We start from the raw sequence: 23,635 nt of genomic DNA on the forward strand, positions 1-23,635 counted from the left end.
TAGACAGTGTATTCGGTATGGTATTTGTCAATATTATTTATGTTTGTGCAATTATTTTTCTCCATCATGAACCATTTCTGAATGTCCACATTTTATATACAACACTGTAAGCCAAAAAAAGACTTTTTAACGTGTGTTTCAAGTTTGATGGCTGGTTTCCTTTAAAGCGCTCTGCACTTTGTGTGCTCCTTGTCACTGGCGTAAGATGAATTACCACGGTAACGGGATGTTGTGAAGCTAATGGATGGTGAGTGGCCTAATGCATGTCTGAAGGCAGAGTGACAGAGTCAAAGGCAGATAAACACAAGGTTTCCGAGCAGCCAGGGCAACATGTTCAGGTTTCTCAAGTTGAATATCATTCAAAATTCACCACAGTGAGGAGAAGACGAGAGATTATGAATGAATAAACTCAAAAAACAAATAATTTTCTTTAAAAAGTTCCCAAATGGTCCAGCAGGTGTCTCTGGAGAGAATGTCTGCAGTTTTACTAACTCATCTTCAGTCATCTTCTCTTGTTCCTTATCTTACGATCTGTTCCTGTCTCTCTCTTTTCCTAACTCTGCTCCCGCGTCCTCTCATGTCTGTCTCTTCTTCTGTGTAATTAAATTTGATCAGCAAGAGGTTGGCTGTCTGACTGCACTGGAAAGCAAATCAATCATGCTGTTATCTCACACCAGCACATGTTGACAATGTTTTCAGGACCATGAGGCCCGGCGTGCCGAGGGAGGAAATAAGAAGGACATTTCTCAACATGTTGCAGCTTTTTGTTAGATTTTGTATGGTTTATAGACATTCAGCTGAATTCACTGTTTCTAAAAAGATTACCCGACTTTTAAATTCATTCATTTTATTAATTGGAATATGCAAAACACACAAATTTCTGCAATTATAACCCTGCAGTCTGAACTCAGTTTGCTGTTATAGCTGCTTGTTTAGAGTAGTTTTTATGTTTAGGAAAGTTAACTTGATATAAATCATAATTTGACCAGATTCCATCATTTTACTTGAAAGCCTTAAAAAATGTGCATAAGTAAAATACAGTTTTTTTTTTTTTTTTAGCTTAATCATATTTTTATGCTGGTGTGTCAAACTAATTTTTCTTAAATGTTCTCAAAGATCTGGTTGTTCCAGCAAGTATTGATAAAACTAATCAAAAATCTGCAAAAACATAAATAGCTGTAAATGCTTACTTTTTAAAATCAAATAATATTGAACATACTGATGTAATTTGGTATTATATGAATAAAAATTGCTTTGATTTGCTTGATTTAAAGTAATTTTAAGCACAAAATTCTTATTTTGAGGCTTCTATTAATGCGAGGGCCAAAAAAAACAAAAACAATGGAGAGCCAGATTTGGCCCCCAAGCCTTGAGTTTGACACACGTGTCATAATGCAATTCTCTCATGTCTCTGTCTCTTTAAGAGCAGGAGCTTCTTAAAGAGACAGAGACCAATTTCAAAGACGTGGAGATGTGAAGTAAAAGTTATTTTTGACATACACAGTGTTTTTTATGACTACTGAAGCTATAAAAATGACTCCATAAGTCTGCAAAATAAGCACTACTACCCATTTAACTTGCTAAATCTGATCCTAAAGTTTTTTTTTAACTTGTACCATTTAGGTCATGGGCCACATAAAATCTTTCCAAGTGCTGCAAAAGGCACCAGAGCCTCAGTTTGAACACCACTGCTCTAAACATTGACGAGTTTCCCGATGATTTTCCAAAGAGACTGAAAAAAAATCCCAGGTAAATTAATGAACATAGCGACTAAACCGCAACCAGGTGGCACAAAGGCACGTGCAGCTTTTGAACACACGCGCGTGCACGCACGTGTGCGCGCTCCGGAGCGTCGCTCCCGGGGACGCGCAGCGGCAGCGAGCAGCAGCAGCAGCATCTCAGCTCTGCAGGTTCAAGTCACGGTTTGTTCAAAGCCGAGGCAGAAACAGGAGTTTATTTCAAACAGGAATAAAAGATAAAAGCTGCGCGACCATCAGCGGAGGAGAGACGGGAGCAGCGGATTCACTGGCCGAGGTGAGCCTCATGTAACCCTCATGTGTCTTTATAACGAGCCAGCTGGGAAAGAAAACTGATGTAAAACAATAAAAACATGTGTGACTTTATGTTATCGACATGTTGCATAAAGTCACACTGCCTTAGGGTGGATTAGAACTAGAGAAATATGTTGATTAAATATGAAATCTGGAGGTGAATGAATTACTAAAATAATCAACTGGAGAAATGTTTTATATTTAGAAAACTAATTATGTTGAAAAACAGCAGCTATAGAGTTTTTCTTCTTTTTTATTTTTGGGATGTAATACAGTTTACATTGGCATAAATTTGACTTGTATTCAGCCTGTCACAATAACACATTTAGCAGGAATATTATTTTGAGACCATTCTGAAGTAAAACAATGGTAATGGTATCATAATGCAAGAACACACTGTCAGAGATCAATACACTTTACATGATAATGATCATTTAACACAGGAACTGGGAGACATCTTAAATATCCTAAATTAACAAAACAAAAACAACAAATTAAATTAATTATGTTCTTCTAAAATAGGACTGAAGACTTTTACCATCCTGGTTTTAGCAAGAGAGAAAGAGAAAAATGGAAAATACTGGGCTTGTTTCAATTTATCCTGCATTAATTGATTTATTGCAACATGTCAATACCTTTCCACACCTGGAGAATGAAGTGTTTATTTTGCAAAATAAACAAATAAACAAATTTTGCAAATGAACAAACTGGATAACAGTTGTAAAGAGACATTTTTCAGCTCTGGACTTTGACTAGGCCATTCCAGCACCTGGATGCACTTTAATCTAAGTCAGTGGTGTCCAAACATTTTGCACTTGGGGTCAAAACTGACAAACTTAAATTATTGAAGGGCGACAAAATTAATTAGATCAAAATGCAAACTTTGAAAAACATTTTAGTGTTTAACAATAAATATAATTTATATGAAATCTGAATATCGTTTAAGATTCAAAACATGAACAGAGCTTCAGACTGTCGCCTTTTTAAAAGAAAAACAGACCATTTTAAATTTTTGGGTGTCATCGCCTGTTTTCTGTGCCAAAATCTTGACTTCGGTTCAGGGGCCACAAATGGCCCCCACGCCACAGTTTGGACTCCCCTGATCCAAACATTTGGTTTGATTGTTTTAAAGTGAACAATTGTTCATAGCCGACCTTTGTTCTGGTCTCCATGGTGAACAACATGCCCAGTAAATTGTCGGTTCCGCCTCCCAGGATGTGTGGTGTGGATGTGGACCTGGATGATGGCGTCTCAGCGGACGAGGAGAAGGAGGAGGAGTTCTGGGTGGGGGACGCAGTGAAGATGCTGCCCCCCCCGGCGGCGCACAGCGACGGCAGCGCGTGGGGCGGCCGCAGGGGAGCGTGCGGCTCGGCGGCCTGCGGGGCGGTTCTGGTCCTCTGGAACCTGTGCGTGGTGTCGGCCGGCGCTTTGCTGCTGGCGCTGGTCTTCTCTGTAGTGCTTCTGCCTGCAGCGCTGCTGCTGTACGCCGGCTTCCTCTGCCACTCCAGAGTGAGTCCTGACCATGAGTTCACTTCCTGTTGTAGGAGGGAAGAGAACGATCACACTCTGACCCAGACTCACCCTTCATTAGTGTGACCTTCCTTTCCTTGACTCCTTTTCTCCTCTCTCATCTCCTTCAACCTTTCCTTGACTCCTTTTCTCCTCTCTCCTTCCTGATGTTTGATGCTCCTTTAGTTTCCACATGGTGGTTTTCTGTGCATCAGTAAATATTTCCAAAATGCCTCATTTTTATTTTATGTTAACATGAGACAAACATTGATTCTGTCTTTCAGACAGCTGGCCAGTAGTGTGCAGAAACAAGTGGGGGAGGGGCAGTGCTGTGTTACTTTTATGCTAGACTGGAGAAAATTCTCTTTGCCTCAGGATTTCCTCTGTTATCTAATCTGGACATGAAGATGCTAATTCAGAGGAATAGTTTGTAACTTTAAAACTTTCTGAAACCTCAGAAACAACAGAATCTTGATTCTATGTGAGGATTTGATTATGAATCAAACTGCATCATGTCTTCACTTTGAACCAACTGTTAGATTCATTTTTTATTTCAGTGCAGTTGCAGTTGCATGTTGCTGCGCTCATTAGCCGTAGAGAAATAAAGAAAGTTGAAAATGATCGTAAATATTTGCTCCATCCAAATCGTTTTGCTCCTGCTGGGAAAATTAAATGTTTTACTACTTAACTGAATATTTTACTGGCCTTTAATTTTTTAAAATTAAATCAATACGATGCTGCTGATGCACAGCACTGTGGACGAACATTAAATTAAATCTCCCCCAGTGGTTCACTTTTCACTCTGTTTCCAACTGGAGTCGTTTTACATGATTCCTGCATCAATAGGATCTGAACATTGAGTCAAGAGATCTGTTCTTTGTTTTTCAGGCTTTCTGCTGAAGCATCAGAGGAAATGTCCTGTTGAAAATATCTGAACTTTCAACTTCTGTCACGATTTATTTTATCTAATTATGGCAAAAGTAAAAAATTACACTTTGCTAAAATTGTTTTAGTTTCTCTCCCTCGATTTGACTTCATGTGAAAAATTAGGACACCGTTTGAAAGCCTGTGTGTTTTCTAACTTATTTATATATGTAGATATTTCACATAAACCATGACTGTTTGGTTAATTTGTCTAAAATCATCAGAAATCAGACAGTATCAACTTTTTTTGTCTGGTAATGTATTTAAAAATGCCCATAAGAATCAAATACAATCAGACAGGAACTCACACCAGCTGCAAGGCACGGTGGTGGAAGTGTCATGGTTTGGGGTGGCTTGTTGCAGCAGCACTTGACCATGATTTAAATCAAGTTTCAGATGACACTTGATGAAATCCGAGAAGAAAAACCAGAACAAACCAGTAAATCCATCAAGACTTGGTTGTTATGGAAGGTCATGGGCCTAGTCAAAGCCCAGATTTTGATCCCATTACAGTTCTGTGGGGTGAATTTAAGCTGAAAGGAGGTGTAGGGTGTCTTTAATTTTTCCTCATCTTGAAATGTTTTATTCTGTTTTAGACATTTAGCAAAACCTGATTTATTTTGCATAGGAGACAATAAATAAATTTATTTTCCAGGGATGAAAAACTGGATTAAAGGGTAATTAGTGACATTTTCTTCTTAGAGAACAGAATATTTAATGGAGCGTTTTACATTTTATACATGACTGCACTTGTGACTCAGCATGAAGTCATTATAAAAACATAATTGCCAACCTTTCAAAGGGAATATTGCAGCTTTCATACATAAAATGAATAATTATAGCATTATAAGCCTAAAAGATGCTGAAATATTTTAATTTAAAACCACTTTTCACATAAATCTCTGACTCTTGGCAGGTTGTGGGAGTACCACAACCTGCCAAATTACATTTAAACTCCCATTTAAATGTAATTTGAGATCTTAAGAGAGAACAGATCCATCCGCACACGTCTGGACCCGACCGAGAATCTGGGAACCGGCGGCGCCGCCATTCACATTAAAACAGGCCCAGCAGGGAGTCTGCGCTCATTGGGTCATGCTTCACAGGAAGCAGTGTGTGCAGGAATCTGGAGAGAGATGAAATTAGCTCTGCATAAACACGGCACACAAATAAACTTAACAGAAAAATAAATTCAGACGTTTATAAGCCTCAAACTTTTACTTTTTTGCATGTTGAACCACTTTTTACAACATGTCTTCTAACATCTCATCTTGGAAATAATGTATTTATAATACATAGGAAAACATCAGGGAGCGCTTAGATTTAAATGTCAATATTCACTTTGGTCATTTATGGTTGGAGCAAAAGACATATGAAGTTAAAATAGGAAAAAAACAGAAAATCTTTCAGATATAAAATACTTTCTGGGCAGAAATACAAAATAAAACTGCAGGATCAGCTGCTCTGCAGATCGGAGTCAGAAACAAACTTAAAGGGACAATTTATATATTTTTAAAAGGTTATTACTGACCATATTTCCCTTCCCAGTCGCAGAATAATGTCACAGCACTGAAAGAGTTAATATTCAAACTTCTGGAAGATTTAAATTTTAAATTATTTTTATTCAGTTTATAGTTTAAAACGCAAGAAGTATTTTCAGAAATATTAAGAAGACAACATTCAAAGGTTATCAATAAATAACTAAGTAAATAAACTTCTAATTTAATATTTTAACAACAAATGGAACCAATAATAAACCACCAAACAGCCTTTTATATGTTTCCACTGGTATTTTTGACCATTTTTTACGATGAGCTTCTCGTTTTCAAGTCTGGAGAGATTCCTTACCATAACCCTAATCAGATTAAAGTCAATTTACATTGAATTTAAAATCTGCCAGGGACTATATCTGTTGGTTTAAGCGTAATCTTAGAGTAATAACGTTCACACAGAAACTCAACGATAGTTAACTTATTTAAGACCTGTTTTTATTTTTATCTTTCTACAAACTGGCTGCAATATGACGTCTATCTGAGCTGTTACTGATAATACCTTCAATAAATACAAACCGTCCCTTTAGTGGTGACCCTACCACTCAGGTCAACTCTGGAGCAGAACGTTTTGTCAAATCTTCAAGCATGTTTAGAGAGAAAACTGAACAAAAACAACATGAAAATGTCCAGAAACTCTGAAAATATCTTCTCTTTCAGTGATTAATGGCAACATTATGAAATAAAAACACTCGCAGTCAGGAAAAACGAGCACACTAATGTCCTCTCCGATGATCATTACGGAAAAATCCTGAGGTATGCAGGGCAAATTAATCCTCCATTGCAGACGAGAGGAAAACCACTCAGCTGACTGCACAATATAAATACTTACTTTGCTAACTTTGACATATTAAATAACTGTTTCATGTACTTTTAATGAGGAGCAAAGATAATTAGCACAAACTCCCTGCCATCTGACAAAAGCCTGCCCTTATTTTCTGATTCCTGGGTTATAGTCGCTCGTCTTCGCTTCCAAAATCAACAACATGTCTTTCCCAAAGTGTCCAAATATTTGCATGCAGCTGCAGAAAAATGTTCACAAGTCATTTACGAGGAGGAATCTGCTCTGTTCATGCACACGCCGACTTGTTTACCCCGACTGGAAGTTCAGGCATGTAAACCCACAGAGAAGATGTTCTGCTTGCAGACGATCAGCCTTCAGAGTTTTTGGCAGAAATATGAACCTGATGACACTTTGAGCATGAAGGAAACCGCTAAAGAGACTTTCTGGATTTCAAAAAACTAACATTTTATTCCCCTCCAATCACAAAACCTCAGTGTATGCTGGTAGGATTTTGTGGCTATGCCAACACAATGCAGCACAAAATATTTAAAAACAAGTTTATTCTGCCTTTCCTGAGTTAATAGTTTTTATTTTACCCTAAAGCTGCAGCCGCAAGTTTTCAGAGCGTCGAGATTTACAAAACAAAACTGTTCTTCAGGCTGAATATCTGAAGTCAGCTTTAATTTCAGGACTGACCTGCTTTTAGCTCCATCATTCCAACGACTCACTGGTTTCCCAGAATGATGCCGCCACCACCGCATTTCACAATGTTATATTATTTTTACATAATATGGACTATATCAGATCAAACCTCATTGTGTAATAATCAATCAAAAATACTTTACTGATCCCAAAGGGCCGACCTGTGCAGGGAGACCCCGCCTCTCGCCCAGAACGCAGCTGGAGAGATGGATGGATGGATGGATGGATGGATGGATGGATGGATGGATGGATGGATGGATGGATGGATGGATGGATGGATGGATGGTGGATGGATGGATGGATGGATGGATGGATGGATGGATGGATGGATGGATGGATGGATGGATGGATGGATGGATGATTTGTATTACAGTGAATTTGAAGAAGCTTCTGACTGAAGACTGTTTCCCTCAGTCTCAAAATGCAACTTAAGAAGAGAAAGTTTGAGATTTATTGGCAAAAGTTTTAAATTATGCTTTATTAGAAGTATATTAGAAGTATAATGATTAGGATGAAAACAATTTATTACCATTTCTAAAGAAAGAGCTACTTTTGTATTTAATAACAATCAGTGCAAAATGCATTAATGTTATTGCATTTAAAGCAGAAAGTTTTGCTAAATGTGTTCAAGGATTTTTTTTGTCAATTATTCTGTTTAATTTTTTACTATTACACAAAATGCTTTAATTAGGCCCGAGCAGCTAAGCGCTGCGAAGGCCTATTGTTTTCCTATTGTTTATTATTATTATTAGGCCCGAGCAGCTAAGCGCTGCGAAGGCCTATTGTTTTCCTATTGTTTATTAGGCCCGAGCAGCTAAGCGCTGCGAAGGCCTATTGTTTTCCTACTGTTTCTTATTATTATTCTGCCCCCCTAAAGAGGGGCCTTTTTGGGGGCTTTATCATATTCAAAAACTCACCAAACTTGGCGGAGGCGTAAAGGGAGTTTCAAATTTTGTATTTTAAGGTCATCGCAAAAATCCCATAAGAAATGGCTCAATAGCGCCACCTACAAATTTTCAAAGGACCCTTTGCTATTCACTTACTTTATCCTAGAGACATGAAATTTGGTACACTTGTAGAGCTCCCCAAGATGCTCAAAATTTACAATTAATGTCATAGTGCAAGTATCACAGGAAGTCGGCCATTTTGGATTGAAGGTCCAATTTTGAGGCCATTTTTGCCGTTTACAGCCTTCGTATTTGATCGAACTCCTCCTAGGGATTTCGATTGATCGGCTTCAAACTCAGTCAGTCTGTTCATAAGGCATGTCCCATCTAAAGTTATCTAAACGGTGAGTTTTTGAGTATGCTGAAGGGGGTTAGCAGGAGTCAAAGTTCACCTACTCGCCATAAAAACATAAACTGCTATATCTCCTACACAGAAATTCACAGAGGCACCAAAGTTTCTGTGATTTATCATCATCGGGTGTCCTACAATACTTAATGGTCGAATGATGACATCACTTAGGCCACGCCCCCTGAGAACAGGAAGTGTAATGTTTTACTGTGAACGGTCGCTATCTGACCCCTTTGACCTCATCAACATGAAACTGTGCCAAGACACAGAAGACATGTTGGTGTATTGAGGATTCCAACCCCGACCAGCTTTGATGGAGCAGGTGGGCGTGGCGGCGTGGCGAAGTGACCTGTAACGCCATCGCCATATGTTTGGCTCTCAATTCCACATTTTCAGGCCCAGCTGCTCCAAACTCACAAGGATGGATCTTCATCCACTCCCCGACAGGAATCCATCACAATATTTGGTGGGCGTGGCCTAATTTCTTTATAGCGCCCCCTAGAAAATTTTAAATGATCAGTCCCAAGCCATGCTTTAACCTACAATTACGAAACTTTGTACACATTTGTATCATGTCAGGACTTAATAGAAGTCTCTTGGAGCCATGGTCTAAACCCCACAGGAAGTCGGCCATTTTGGATTGAAGGTCCAATTTTGAGCCCATTTTTGCCGTTTACAGCCTTCATGTTTGATCGAACTCCTCCTAGGGATTTCCATTGACCGGCTTCAAACTCGGTCAGTCTGTTCACAAGGCATGTCCCATCTAAAGTTATCAAAACGGTGAGTTTTTGAGTATGCTGAAGGGGGGTTAGCAGGGTCAAAGTTCACCTACTCGCCGTAAAAAAATAAACTGCTATATCTCCTACACAGAAACTCACAGAGGCCCAAAGTTCTGTGATTGATCATCATCGGCTGCCCTACAATACCCTATGGTCGAATGATGACATCACTTAGGCCACGCCCCCTGAGAACAGGAAGTGTAATGTTTTTACTGTGAACTGTCGCTATCTGACCCCTTTGACCTCATCAACATGAAACTGTGCCCAGACACAGAAAACATGTTGGTGTATTGAGGATTCCAACCCCGACCAGCTTCGATGGAGCAGGTGGGTATGGCGGCGTGGCGAAGTGACCTGTAACGCCATCGCCATACGTTTTGCTCTCAATTCCACAGTTTCGGTCCCAGCTGCTCCAAACTCACAAGGATGGATCTTCATCCACTTCCCGACAGGAATCCATCACAATATTTGGTGGCGTGGCCTAATTTCTCTATAGCGCCCCTAGAAAAATTAAATGATCTGCCCCAAGCCATGATTTAACCTACAATTACGAAAATTTGTACACATGTGTACCATGTCAGGACTTACAAAAAAGTCTCTTGGAGCCACGGTCTAAACCCCACAGGAAGTCGGCCATTTTGGATTGAACTTCGGATTTTGACCCCATTTTTGCCGTTTACAGCCTCCGTATTTGATCGAACTCCTCCTAGGGATTTCGATTGATCGCCTTCAAACTCGGTCAGTCTGTTCATAAGGCATGTCCCATCTAAAGTTATCAAAATGGTGAGTTTTTGAGTATGCTGAAGGGGGCTTAGCAGGGGTCAAAGTTCACCTACTCGCCGTAAAAAAATAAACTGCTATATCTCCTACACAGAAACTCACAGAGGCACCAAAGTTACTGTGATTGATCATCATCGGGTGTCCTACAATACCCTATGGTCGAATGATGACATCACTTAGGCCACGCCTCCTGAGAACAGGAAGTGTAATGTTTTACTGTGAACTGTCGCTATCTGACCCCTTTGACCTCATCTACATGAAACTGTGCCCAGACACAGAAAACATGTTGGTGTATTGAGGATTCCAACCCAAACCAGCTACGATGGAGGAGGTGGGTGTGGCGGCGTGGGAAGTGACCTGTAACGCCATCGCCATACGTTTGGCTCTCAATTCCACATTTTTGGGCACAGCTGCTCCAAACTCACAAGGATGGATCTTCATCCACTCCCCGACAGGAATCCATCACAATATTTGTAGGGTGTGGCCTAATTTCTCTATAGCGCCCCCTAGAAAATTTTAAATGATCAGCCCCAAGCCATGCTTTAACCTACAATTACGAAACTTTGTACACATGTGTATCATGTCAGGACTTACAAAAAAGTCTCTTGGAGCCATGGTCTAAACCCCAGAGGAAGTCGGCCATTTTAGACTGAAGTTCAGATTTTGACCCCATTTTTGGCGTTTATAAACCATTTCAGTAATTCGCCACTTGGGGTCAGTATTGCTCCACAAATGAAACAGCAGATAAACAGGATGAAGAACAATATCAGTATTTCGCCAGTAGTCAGTGTTCCTCCACCAATGACAGATCCATGGGCGGATGGGCGCGAAAACTTTGTGAGAGCGTTGCCATGAAATTTCTAAAAGGAGAAAATGTCTCAGATAATTTTGTGGAATTAAATCATGCAGTAAATGTAGCGTTTTCTTACTTCTTCCAAACCATTTCAGTAATTCGCCACTCTGAGTAAGTTTTACTCTAACAATGAAATAGAGTGCTTTAGAAACACAGCTGAAGATGATGAAAAATGACGAACTGCAGTACTTCGCCATGTGCATACGATCGGCTGTAAATGACATGTGATCATTCGACTGGCGCCAAATTGGATACGTATGACCTTTGTTGACCTCTAAAGAGCAAAACAGCATTGAAATATATTTTGACTCCACTGCGTGTCCTACATTAATCCGCCAGCTATATATCCTCCCTAAACCAATGAATCTGCACCACATTTTTTTGCATCGTCAAGGAGCGCCGCCGAACGCATCGATGCGTACCGCCTGGTGGACGGGCGTGGAAACTGCGGAACAACTTCTGTGTTGGAACGTGGGAAGCGTTGATGGAACCTCAGCAACAGCTTCCGCAGTGCGGCCGGAGGTGCTGAAAACTGCGTGAGAGCTTCTGTGGTGGCTGGCGTGAGGCGGCGGTTGCTCGTACCCCGCGGTGGCAATAGGCCGGAGCGGCGCTTGGCTGCGAGGGCCGTTCGAGGCTGCTTGCAGCTTTAATTATTATTATTCTTCCACCCAAATGAATTGGCTTTTTGGGGGCTTTATCATATTCAAAAACTCACCAAACTTGGCGGAGGCCTTAAGCCTGTTTAAAATTTACGTATTTTTAAAGTCGTAGCAAAAATTGCAACAGAAAGTCTCTACGGCGCCACCTAGAATTGGAAAACACCCTTTTTTACCCTCTGCTAGTCACTGACTTGATCGTAGACACATGAAATTTGGTACACTTGTAGAACTCCCCAAGACGCTCAAAATTTACAATTAATGTCATAGTGCAAGTATCACAGGAAGTCAGCCATTTTTGATTGAAGTTCCCATTTTGACCCCATTTTTGCCGATTTTTGCCGTTTACAGCCTTTGTATTTGATCTATCTCCTCCTAGGGATTTTGATTGATCGACTTCAAACTCGGTCAGTCTGTTCATAAGGCATGTCCCATCTAAAGTTATCTAAATGGTGAGTTTTTGAGTATGCTAAAGGGGGGTTAGCAGGGGTCAAAGTTCACCTACTCGCCATAAAAAAATAAACTGCTATATCTCTTACACTGAAACTCACAGAAGCATCAAAGTTTCTGTGATTGATCATCATCGGGTCTTCTACAATACCCTATGGTCAAATGATGACATCACTTAGGCCACGCCCCCTGAGAACAGGAAGTGTAATGTTTTACTGTGAACTGTCGCTGTCTGACCCCTTTGACCTCATCAACATGAAACTGTGCCCAGACACAGAGAACATGTTGGTGTATTGAGGATTCCAACCCCGACCAGCTTCGATGGAGCAGGTGGGCGTGGTGGAGTGGCGAAGTCACCTGTAACGCCATCGCCATACGTTTGGCTCTCAATTCCACATTTTCGGGCCCAGCTGCTGCAAACTCATAAGGATGGACCCTCATCCACTCCCCAACAGGAATCCATCACAATATTTGGTGGGCGTAGCCTAATTTCTCTATAGCGCCCCCTAGAAAACTTTAAATGATCAGCCCCAAGCCATGCTTTAACCTACAAATACGAAACTTTGTACACATGTGTACCTTGTCAGGACGTACAAAAAAGTCTCTTGGAGCCATTGTCTAAACCCCACAGGAAGTCAGCCATTTTGGATTCAAGTTCGGTTTTTGACCCCATTTTTGCCATTTACAGCCTTCATATTTGATCTATCTCCTCCTAGGGATTTCGATTGATCGGCTTCAAACTCGGTCAGTCTGTTCATAAGGCATGTCTCATCTAAAGTTATCTAAACGGTGAGTTTTTGAGTATGTTGAAGGGGGGTTAGAAGGGGTCAAAGTTCACCTACTCGCCATAAAAACATAAACTGCTATATCTCCTACACAGAAACTCACAGAGGCACCAAAGTTTCTGTGATTGATCATCATCGGGTGTCCTACAATACCCTATGGTCGAATGATGACATCACTTAGGCCACGCCCCCTGAGAACAGGAAGTAATGTTTTACTGTGAACATTCGCTATCCGACCCCTTTGACCTCATCAACATGAAACTGTGCCCAGACACCGAAGACATGTTGGTGTATTGAGGATTCCAACCCCGACCAGCTACGATAGAGCAGGTGGGCATGGCGGCGTGGCGAAGTTACCTGTAACGCCATCGCCATACGTTTGGCTCTCAATACCACATTTTCGGGCTCAGCTGCTGCAAACTCACAAGGATGAATATTTATCCACTCCCCGACTGGAATCCATCACAATATTTGTAGGGCGTGGCCTAATTTCTCTATAGCGCCCCCTAGAAAACAGCAGCCCATAGGTTATGTTATTAATTATTTAAATATACATTATTATAACTTTTATATATATATAAGTTTATTTTGTGGGTTAAAGTACAAACATTCATTCATTTTTGCTAGAAATAATACAAACAAAGTCATTCAGCAAAACTTATGACACAGCGAAGTAAGAACACACTGGGGTCAGTGTTTGATGGAGTACCACTGGCACCTTGTGGAAAATACTGGTACTGCTAGTGCAATACCAGTATTGCGACAGCAGGAGGCAGTGGTACTCCATCAATGAGAAAACAGATCGACGCTACGTAATAACAGTCAGCCGGCGACAGCTGGAGCTGCAAAGTTTTCCTGAACATTTTGCTTGCTTTTTGGAGCCACAGAACTGGACTACGCTCAACATTTTGCTTGGATTTTGGAGTTGCAAATACGAACCACGCTTTGGAGCAAGAAGGCTCTGTTGGACCGGAGTTGGAGCAGTTTAATGGGCTCTTTGCACCTCAGCTTACACGTTCGGGAAACACGGCTGAAATGTAAGGTAACAATTAATAATGTACATCGATCCGAAACCCCAACAAGTAAGGCAAAGAAGGGTTTTAAGATGTTCGCCTCGTTATACATTCACAGATATGAAGGTGAGTTTTATTTTCTTTAAACTGCTAGCACAAGCCTGCTAGCTTTCTAGTAAAAATCTGCTATTTAATTATCTAAAGATTTCTCAGCCATTCTAACGGACACTGTTTGTGCCTTATTTTTTCAAGCATATTACGTGTGTTTATTGTTAACGACAATAAAGCGCGGAAGGCGTGGGGGGGGGGGGGCAGATTACAGTTCAGACTTTTTGCTTGAAGTATGACGAAGAAAAACGAGCACAGAGCTTACTCTGGTATCGGAGTTCTAGTTCAGCTGAGTGTTCAGATTCAGAGTTATTACTTTTAGAAAAATATGGCCGTGTTGCTTAAGGTTTCTGTGTTAATTCGTTTTATTACTTTTGCATGCTTGTTGTGAATGGCTCATTAAGACAGTGTTTAGAGCGGTGTGTACGGCGTTAGCTTCAAGTGGTAGCTTTAACTTGTAGCAACGAATATTTTACAAGCTGTCTTAATTGAGGATCGCTTAGAAATCCATGAAAACTTAAACAAAGTACATAGTATTGTTTTATTTGTGTCTTAAGTACGACTTTGTCTTTTATAGCAGTCATAGTTTCTGAAAGTGGAAAAAAGAGCCGCATTCGGGTATACAGTTTGTGACGTCAGCGCGGCAGGTGCAAAGAGCCCATTGCTGTTCGTTTAAACAGTCGTTACTCGCGGTGCGGTGAGTAATTTATTCCTTCCTGCTGGTTCTGGAAGCCGTCATGTTTGGAACAGTTATTCTGAGGAGGATGCTAACCCAATGCCTGAGCTCTGCAAAGTTTTTAATGCTAACGAAGCGCTTTACTAATTCAATAAACTGAATAGTGTGTGTGATACATCCAGTTTCATAAATTCAGAGTTGTTTGTTATTATGTATAGAAGATGTTTAAAATGTCGTTTGAAAGAGCTCTGAGAAAATGCTAAGTATCTTTTTACCGATCCATTGGGGTTGTAATATTTTTTGCAGCACTTCCTGTGATTAATACCTAATTAATGGATGGGATTCAGTCTGTGCTATTGTTCTAAAGTGCTGAAAGTTAACTGTGCTCTGTTATTGTGCATTGCCCTTGGTTTATTACTGAACAGTGCGGTTTATTAAACTGATACATCTTAACCTTCACCATTTTCCTGGCTCATTTCACGATAACGTTAAAGTTGCACTGCATTTAGATCTCAGTTGTAGTTAACATCAAGCATGTGGGTGTGGCTTAGTGTAAAACTTTCACTATTTACCATGAAACATCAACATTAAATGACTTCCAAATGCAAGATCACAGCTGCATCATCACACTTCCTCTGTCTTTCTAGAGAACAGCCCTGAACATTTCATGGTCACTTGATGACCTCACTGTAGCCCCGCCCACTTTTAAGAGGCAGTCACATGTTTTTTTCTGCTGTATGTTTTACTGTTATTCTATAATTTATATGGGTTTCATCATGTGAATACTGACTAAAAATGATAACATGATGAACTCTATGAATGCTGGCTGCTGACCGAACCGCATTGGGGTGTAGAAATGACGAAATGCATTACTTCGCCACGTGCATATGATCGGCTCTAATGACACGTGGATCATCGGACTGGCGCCAAATTGAAAACGTATGACCTTTGTTGACCTCTAAAGAGCAAAACAGCATTTAAATGTATTTTGACTCCACTGCGCCCCTACATTAATCCGCCAGCTGTATTTCCTCTCTAAACCAATGAATCTATACCACATTTTTTTGCATCTTGAAGGATAGCCGCCGAACGCATAGATGCGTACCGCCTGGAGGACGGGCGCGGAAACTGCGCAACAACTTCTGTCTTAGCACGTGCGCAGCGTTGATGGAAACTGAGCAACTGCTTCCGCGGTGCGGGCGGAGGCGCTGAAAACTGCGTGAGAGCTTCTGTGGTGGCTGGCGTGAGGCGGCGGTTGCTCGTACCCCGCGGTGGCAATAGGCCGGAGCGGCGCTTGGCTGCGAGGGCCGTTCGAGGCTGCTTGCAGCTTTAATTAGGCCCGAGCAGCTAAGCGCTGCGAAGGCCTATTGTTTTCCTATTGTTTATTATTATTATTATTATTATTATTCTTCCACCCAAATGAATTGGCTTTTTGGGGGCTTTATCATATTCAAAAACTCACCAAACTTGGCGGAGGCCTTAAGCCTGTTTAAAATTTACGTATTTTAAATTTGTCGCAAAAATTGCAACAGAAATGTCTCTACGGCGCCACCTAGAAATTGGAAAAACACCCTTTTTTACCCTCTGCTATTCACTTACTTTATCGTAGAGACATGAAATTTGGTACACTTGTAGAGCTCCCCAAGACGCTCAAAATTTATAATTAATGTCATAGTGCAAGTATCACAGGAAGTCAGCCATTTTTGATTGAAGTTCCCATTTTGGCCCCATTTTTGCCGATTTTTGCCGTTTACAGCCTTTGTATTTGATCTATCTCCTCCTAGGGATTTTGATTGATCGACGTCAAACTGGGTCAGTCTGTTCATAAGGCATGTCCCATCTAAAGTTATCTAAACTGTGAGTTTTGAGTATGCTGAAGGGGGGTTAGCAGGGGTCAAAGTTCACCTACTCGCCATAAATAAATAAACTGCTATATCTCCTACACAGAAACTCACAGAAGCATCAAAGTTTCTGTGATTGATCATCATCGGGTGTCCTACAATACCCTATGGTCGAATGATGACATCACTTAGGCCACGCCCCCTGAGAACAGGAAGTGTAATGTTTTACTGTGAACTGTCGCTATCTGACCCCTTTGACCTCATCAACATGAAACTGTGCCCAGACACAGAAAACATGTTGGTGTGTTGAGGATTCCAACCCCGACCAGCTACGATAGAGCAGGTGGGCATGGTGGCGTGGCGAAGTGACCTGTAACGCCATCGCCATACGTTTGGCTCTCAAGTCCACATTTTCGGGCCCAGCTGCTGCAAACTCATAAGGATGGGACCCATCCACTCCCCAACAGGAATCCATCACAATATTTGGTGGGCGTAGCCTAATTTCTCTATAGCGCCCCCTAGAAAACTTTAAATGATCAGCCCCAAGCCATGCTTTAACCTACAAATACGAAACTTTGTACACATGTGTACCTTGTCAGGACGTACAAAAAAGTCTCTTGGAGCCATGGTCTAAACCCCACAGGAAGTCGGCCATTTTGGACTCAAGTTCGGTTTTTGACCGCATTTTTGCCGTTTACAGCCTTCATATTTGATCTATCTCCTCCTAGGGATTTTGATTGATCGTCTTCAAACTCGGTCAGTCTGTTCATAAGGCATGTCTCATCTAAAGTTATCTAAACGGTGAGTTTTTGAGTATGCTGAAGGGGGGTTAGCAGAGGTCAAAGTTCACCTACTCGCCGTAAAAAAAATAACTGTTATATCTCCTACACAGAAACTCACACAGGTACCAAAATTACTGTTGTTGATCATCATCGGGTCTACTACAATACCCTATGGTCAATGATGACATCACTTAGGCCACGCCCTGAGAACAGGAAGTGTCATGTTTTACTGTCAATGGTCGCTATCTGACCCCTTTGACCTCATCAACATGAAACTGTGCCCAGTCACAGAAGACATGTTGGTGTATTGAGGATTCCAACCGACCAGCTTCGATGGAGCAGGTGGGCGTGGCGGCGTGGCGAAGTGACCTGTAACGCCATTGCCATACGTTTGGCTCTCAATTTTATTTTTAAAGTTTTTTTTTTTTTTATAATTTTGTTTTGTGGGTTAGAGTACAAACATTCATTAATTTTGGCTAGAAATAATACAAACATCGTCATTCAGCAAAACCTTTATTGTGTTACTCAGCTCCGCTGAGTAACACATTCTGGTCAGTGTTGATGGAGTACGACTGGCCCCTGGTGGCGCAATACTGGTACTGCTGGCGCAATACCATTATTGCGCCAGCAGGAGTCACTGGTACTCCATCAATGAGAAAACAAATCAAGTTCGGTTTTTTTCGGACGGCCGTGAAAACGTCTCCAGCGCGTCTGCCGTGAGATTTCCAAAAGGACAGCGATTACATTTAACCTGAAATGTTATATGTAAGCCCTAAGATCATTTTTGTTGGCTTAAAACACGGAGTAAATGTAGCGTTTTGTTAATGACTGTTATTTCCTACCGCAAGTAAATGCATCATTTCCCTCGTCTCTGCCTTAATGGCCAGTCAAGGGCAAAAACAAATTTAAGCAATTTGATTGGTTGAGAAGGACTGCACGTACTGTAGCTGTGCTAATACTTACTGTAAGTACTGGCAGTCGGCAGGAGATCGTACATGGTTGAGGTTCGGCGCATTACGCTGTGGACTGTACATTTTTTTTGCTAAACTGTTGGAGCAGCTAAGTTTTCCTGAACATTATGCCTGGTTTATGGAGCCACAGAACCGGACCACGCTAACGTTTGCTTCGGTTTTGGAGCTGCAGACCCGACGCTCATGAGCCGGAACTGTCTGTTGGAGAGGAGTTTTATTGCCGTTCGTCTTAAAAGTGGTAACTGGAGATGCGGTGAGTGAAGCTCAGTTCACACTACACGATTTTAGAAAAGTCGGCCAATTCTGAAAACGTGAGAGAACACACACTAGCCTATTTAAAATCGTAGGTGTAACGGGTTCGTTCTAAGAGTGTGAGGTTTCACTCGAACACATTCTAATACCAGCTACGAAATACCTTCAAATTAAAATTCTGCACTACCACAGCTGAATTTGGAGTAAACAAACAAACATGGACAACGACGTTGAATTGGTAACTTTAGTTTGCGGACTTATTTTAACCCAAAAAAGACGTAACCAAAAATCAAAGCCTTGGATTAAGAACTGGAGATATCGTAAGCAAGGATTATATTTGTTGCATCGCAACATGGAGGTGTTTTTTTTTCATAAAAAATACTGTTTTCAATGTTTTTAGAAAATCAAATGGGAGTTATCCTTTCTCCCCAACTGACCGCGAAAGCTTAACGTAGCCTATTCCAGCTCCTTTCATTGAAACTTATTATATTGTTTAAAATTGTATTATGACTGCAGAATAAAATCAATGCGCCATTTCAACCAAAGATTGGAATGTGCTTCTCAACCAGATGTACTCTGTGCATAATTTTATAATTATCTTTCATTAAAAGATAAAAAAAAAAGTCGGAGGAACACCACAGAGATTGGATGAATGAGCAAAGATGATTAAAGACAGTCAATATCCCCGATTTTAGATCAAAGCGGTCCCGACGTTCCACCGACTGAACTCGATCAGTCGTAACACACCACACACTACAGGATGATCGGTTAGGATTGTTGGGAGCGACTATCTTACAACGTTCTGAGTTCTTAAGACTGATACATTGGGGTTGTAATATTTACTTGGACCACTTGCTGTGATTAATACCTAATTATTGAGAGAGATTAAACCTGTGCTTTTGTTCTAATGTACTGAAAGTTAACTGTGCTCTCTGAATGTGCATTGCCCTTGGTTTATTACTGATCAGAAGGGTTTATTAAACTGATACATCTTAACCTTACCATTTTCCTGACTCATTTTAGGAAAATGTTAAAGTTGCACTGCATTTAGATCTCAGTTGCAGTTAACATCAAAGCATGTGGGCGTGGCTTAGTGTAAAACTTTCACTATTTGCCATGAAACATAAACATTAAAAAACTTCCAAATGCAAGATCACAGCTGCATCACACTTCCCGTGTTTCTCTATAGAACAATCCTGAACACATTTCCATGGTCACTTGATGAAATCACCCTAGCCCCGCCCACTTTTCAAAGGCAATCACCAGTTTTTTCTCCTGTGAGTTTTACTGTTATTCTATCATATATGGGTTTCATCATGTGAATACTGACTTAAAACGACAAGATGATGAACTCTGTGAATGCTGGCTGCTGACCAAACCGCATTGGGGTGTAGAAATGGCGAACTGCAGTTCTTCACCATGTGCATATGATAGGCTCTAAATGATACGTTGATCATCCGACTGGCGCCAAATTGGATATGTATGACCTTTGTTGACCTCTAAACACCCCAACAACATTGAAATGTATTTTGACTCCACTGCGCCAACTACATTAATACGCCAGCTATATCTCCTCGCTATATCAACGAATCTGCACCACATTTTTTGTGCGTCGTCAGGAAGTGCCGCCGAACGTACCGAACGTACCGATGCGTACCGCCTGGTGGACGGGCGCGGAAACCGCGCAACGACTTCTGTGTTAGAACGTGGGGAGCGTTGATGGAAACGGAGCAACAGTTTCCGCGGTGCGGGCGGAGGTGCTAAAAACTGCTGAGAGTATCTGTGGTGGCTGGCGTCGGGCGGCGGTTGCTAGTACCCCGCGGTGGCAATAGGCCGGAGCGGCGCTTGGCTGCGAGGGCCGTTCGAGGCTGCTTGCAGCTTTAATTATGTTTTTACTTTTAAAATACTCTTACAATTTAAATGTTTTGCTATTACATTCAGAGTTATAATATTATGTACTGCGGTCATACAGAAATGATGTGGAGAGGTTTTCTAGTCCTCAGTGAGGCTCTGGTGAAATGTTGTTAAATGGTTAACGGAGGAGCGAGGTTGTCATAACTTCCTGAAGGCGGAATTTCAGAAAGAGCGGGAGTTTCTTAAAGAGACAGTGACCCAATTTCAAGGCATTAGAGCCTGGTCTCGTTTTTCCAGAGTTGTATTTAACATTTTTATAACAACTGAATAATTACTTGACTATGCTATAAAATGGCATTATGCAGCTGGAAAACACATAATACTGCTGTAATATGTTGATTAATTTATCAAATTAAACAAATTTAAATAAAGTAAGTTTGACAAACTTCATTCTGTTACTGCATGACCTTTTCTTTCAACTTCTAGCTGCATTTTCTTATTTTCAGATGGGATAAATTTTCCTTTTTCTGAAGATATGAAAGCTTGAGATTTTATTTTATGATCCAAAAATGCATTGAATAAATCTGCGTTTGTTGCACAGTATGGAAAGGTTTTGGGGGTATTATAATACTCTGCCGATGACTACACGCACTTTGGTTCGTGAGGCTGTACTCTTTCAGGGCTTTAAAAGTTTAGGCTCCCAAAGGCGCAGTATTTATTATTAAGATGACAAAGAATGTCAGCTTAAACTGAAGCAAACATTTGCAGACAGCATCATTCTGCAGGCATTTTGTTCTGTTGACAGAGAGTCGGTGAGAAGACAAAGCTCACTGATTTGGTGCCATCAGCAGCTGAGCTCAGACAGGTGGCCATCGTGCTCACCACAAGCACAGAGCGCATTTCACAGAACACTAAATGTAAGGCACAACTGTTTGCCAGCGTGTTTACTTGAGACGAAGCTGCATTTGGATAAAAACGACTTAGAAAAGGAAATGATCAAGCAGCAGGTAGATTACTCTGTGAGTGTAGGCTTAACATGTATGATTGTGTCTGAACGTACATGAAATTGTGCAAAAATATTAACCAGTTACCACTAAAAACTTTCTTTAAACCGTTTTTCTTCATTCATCCCTATTTTATCTAGTTTTTCTTTCTCCTGTTTCGGTTCTCTTTGTAAGCAGTATTGCAGGAAGACGGTTTTAACTACAGGGATACACTTTAGCAACAGCTTCAGCTGAACCCCATGCTGCTATAGCGTGTTAGCTTCCCCTAAACTCCATGCTAGTATAGCGCTTCAATGTTAGCTTCCACTAAACTCTGTTGGTATAGCACATTAGCATTAGCTTCCACCAAGTACTTTAGCTTCCACTAAACTCCATGTTGGTAAAGTGTTTTAGCATTAGCTTCCACTAATGTTATTCCACATTAGCACTTGGAGGAAGAAAACGTTTTTCAATACTTCTTTACGAAGTAAAGTGTAGAAGAAGAGGCTGGTTTTGAACTCTTTATGTTAAAGAGCTAAAGGCCCTTGATGGGTTGACACTACAGGAAGTAAAGAGCATCCCTGGCGGTGTGAATATGTGAAACATGTCAGTTGTGTAAGTCAATCCAGATGTCTTTGTTCATCACCTTATTTGTCTCTATGGTGGTTTATTCTGTTGGGCTTATTGTGAACTGCTTAATGTGTAGATTATGTAATCTGAACATAATTCAGATTACATACTGACTTCTCTGCTTTGTCCTTCCAGGTCCTCGACGCCCCGGCGGCCATCTGCCGCTACCTCGACGACAACAGCTGCTCTGCCCTCATCATCCTGGGCTTCGTGATGATGTCGCCCCTCGTAGTCCTGGCGGCGGCGGTTTTCTGCGGTTTGCTGAGGAAGTTCCAGCTCCTTCTGTTCCTCCAGCCGCTGTCCAGGGCTCGGTACCGAGGGAGGCTGCTGGACTGGGTGGGAAGAGTCCAGGCCTGGGTGTGACTGGCTCTCCAGGTTGAGGTTGAATGGCAAACAGAGTGAGAGAGGACAGTGACATATTCAATTTCCAGTGTAAACAATGAATAGAATAGATGTCAGCTTTAAATAAGCAATCAGTCTGATTGTTTTCACCTAGTGTCAGTAGTTACATTCTTTTGAATATTAGTTCTGTTTAAAACATGTTATTTTGTTCCTGTCTTTCAGATTATTTCTCAGTGTTTGCACATGTAGAGCCAATTTGAGATGTTTTTAGATGTGCTCAACTCTTGAAACTCAGACATTTGCAAGCTTTTTTTTTAGTAATTAACTGAAATTAATCCCAAAATAGAATTTTTTCTTGCAAATTTTTGACTTTTCCAGCTCAGAAAAGTTTTTGTTTTTCCTAGAAATTTTTTTTTTGGATTAATATAAAACATTTCTTGGCAGAAATTTATTTATTTATTCCCTGTTCACGCTGGCCCAAATACTCTGTACAAAGGTAAAGTTATAAATCCCACTATTTAAAAAAAAAAAACCTGTCAGTTCATCTATTAGTAGCAGTAAAACTTCTGATGTTTTTAATGGTTGCATGTTCGTATGTAAAACATTAAAGGTAACAACTTTTTCTGTGTCAGTTCCTATTTTCTGTCTTTTTTTTTTTTTAAATGCACCACAGTCTGCCTCATAATGGCATAATTTAGTTCCACTTCTAGAAAAAGAATATAAACCTATAAACAAATGTTGGGAAGGAAGCAGCGGTTCAATCTGGTTTGTTGTTTGGTGCTTCTGTTCAGGGTTGTCAATAAAAACAAACATATTCTGATCTTCCCTCCATCAATAAAAACACAAATGCACAAACAGTGAGCTTGCAGCAGAACGACTAGACTTAGTGTTTGAACGACAGGACTCAAAAATCTTTGAACAGAGAACTGAGCCTCAATGCAGGATTTTCTCTTCAAAAAAGAGCCAGAAACTCTGATGTGGCCAGACAAGCGCTGTAACGATGATGAGGCGAATCATCTCCACTTGTCATGCAGTTGATGAAAAAGTCATTTTCACTTTCCCAT

General features: G+C 40.9%; 1 protein-coding gene across 1 annotated transcript; it reads left to right on the forward strand.

Moving 5' to 3' along the window:
• Positions 1–1,861: 1,861 nt before the first annotated feature.
• LOC129355994 (transmembrane protein 88) lies at positions 1,862–23,202 on the forward strand. Its single transcript, XM_055025626.1, has 3 exons — positions 1,862–2,034; positions 3,266–3,560; positions 22,365–23,202. The coding sequence occupies exons 2-3, from the start codon at positions 3,267–3,269 to the stop codon at positions 22,590–22,592; spliced, it is 522 nt and encodes a 173-aa protein (XP_054881601.1). The 5' UTR covers positions 1,862–2,034; position 3,266; the 3' UTR covers positions 22,593–23,202.
• The last annotated feature ends 433 nt before the right edge of the window (positions 23,203–23,635 follow it).

Source organism: Poeciliopsis prolifica, unplaced genomic scaffold (assembly GCF_027474105.1).
Source record: "Poeciliopsis prolifica strain line A6 unplaced genomic scaffold, Auburn_PproV2 SCAFFOLD003, whole genome shotgun sequence".
Classification (NCBI taxonomy): Eukaryota; Metazoa; Chordata; class Actinopteri; order Cyprinodontiformes; family Poeciliidae; genus Poeciliopsis; species Poeciliopsis prolifica.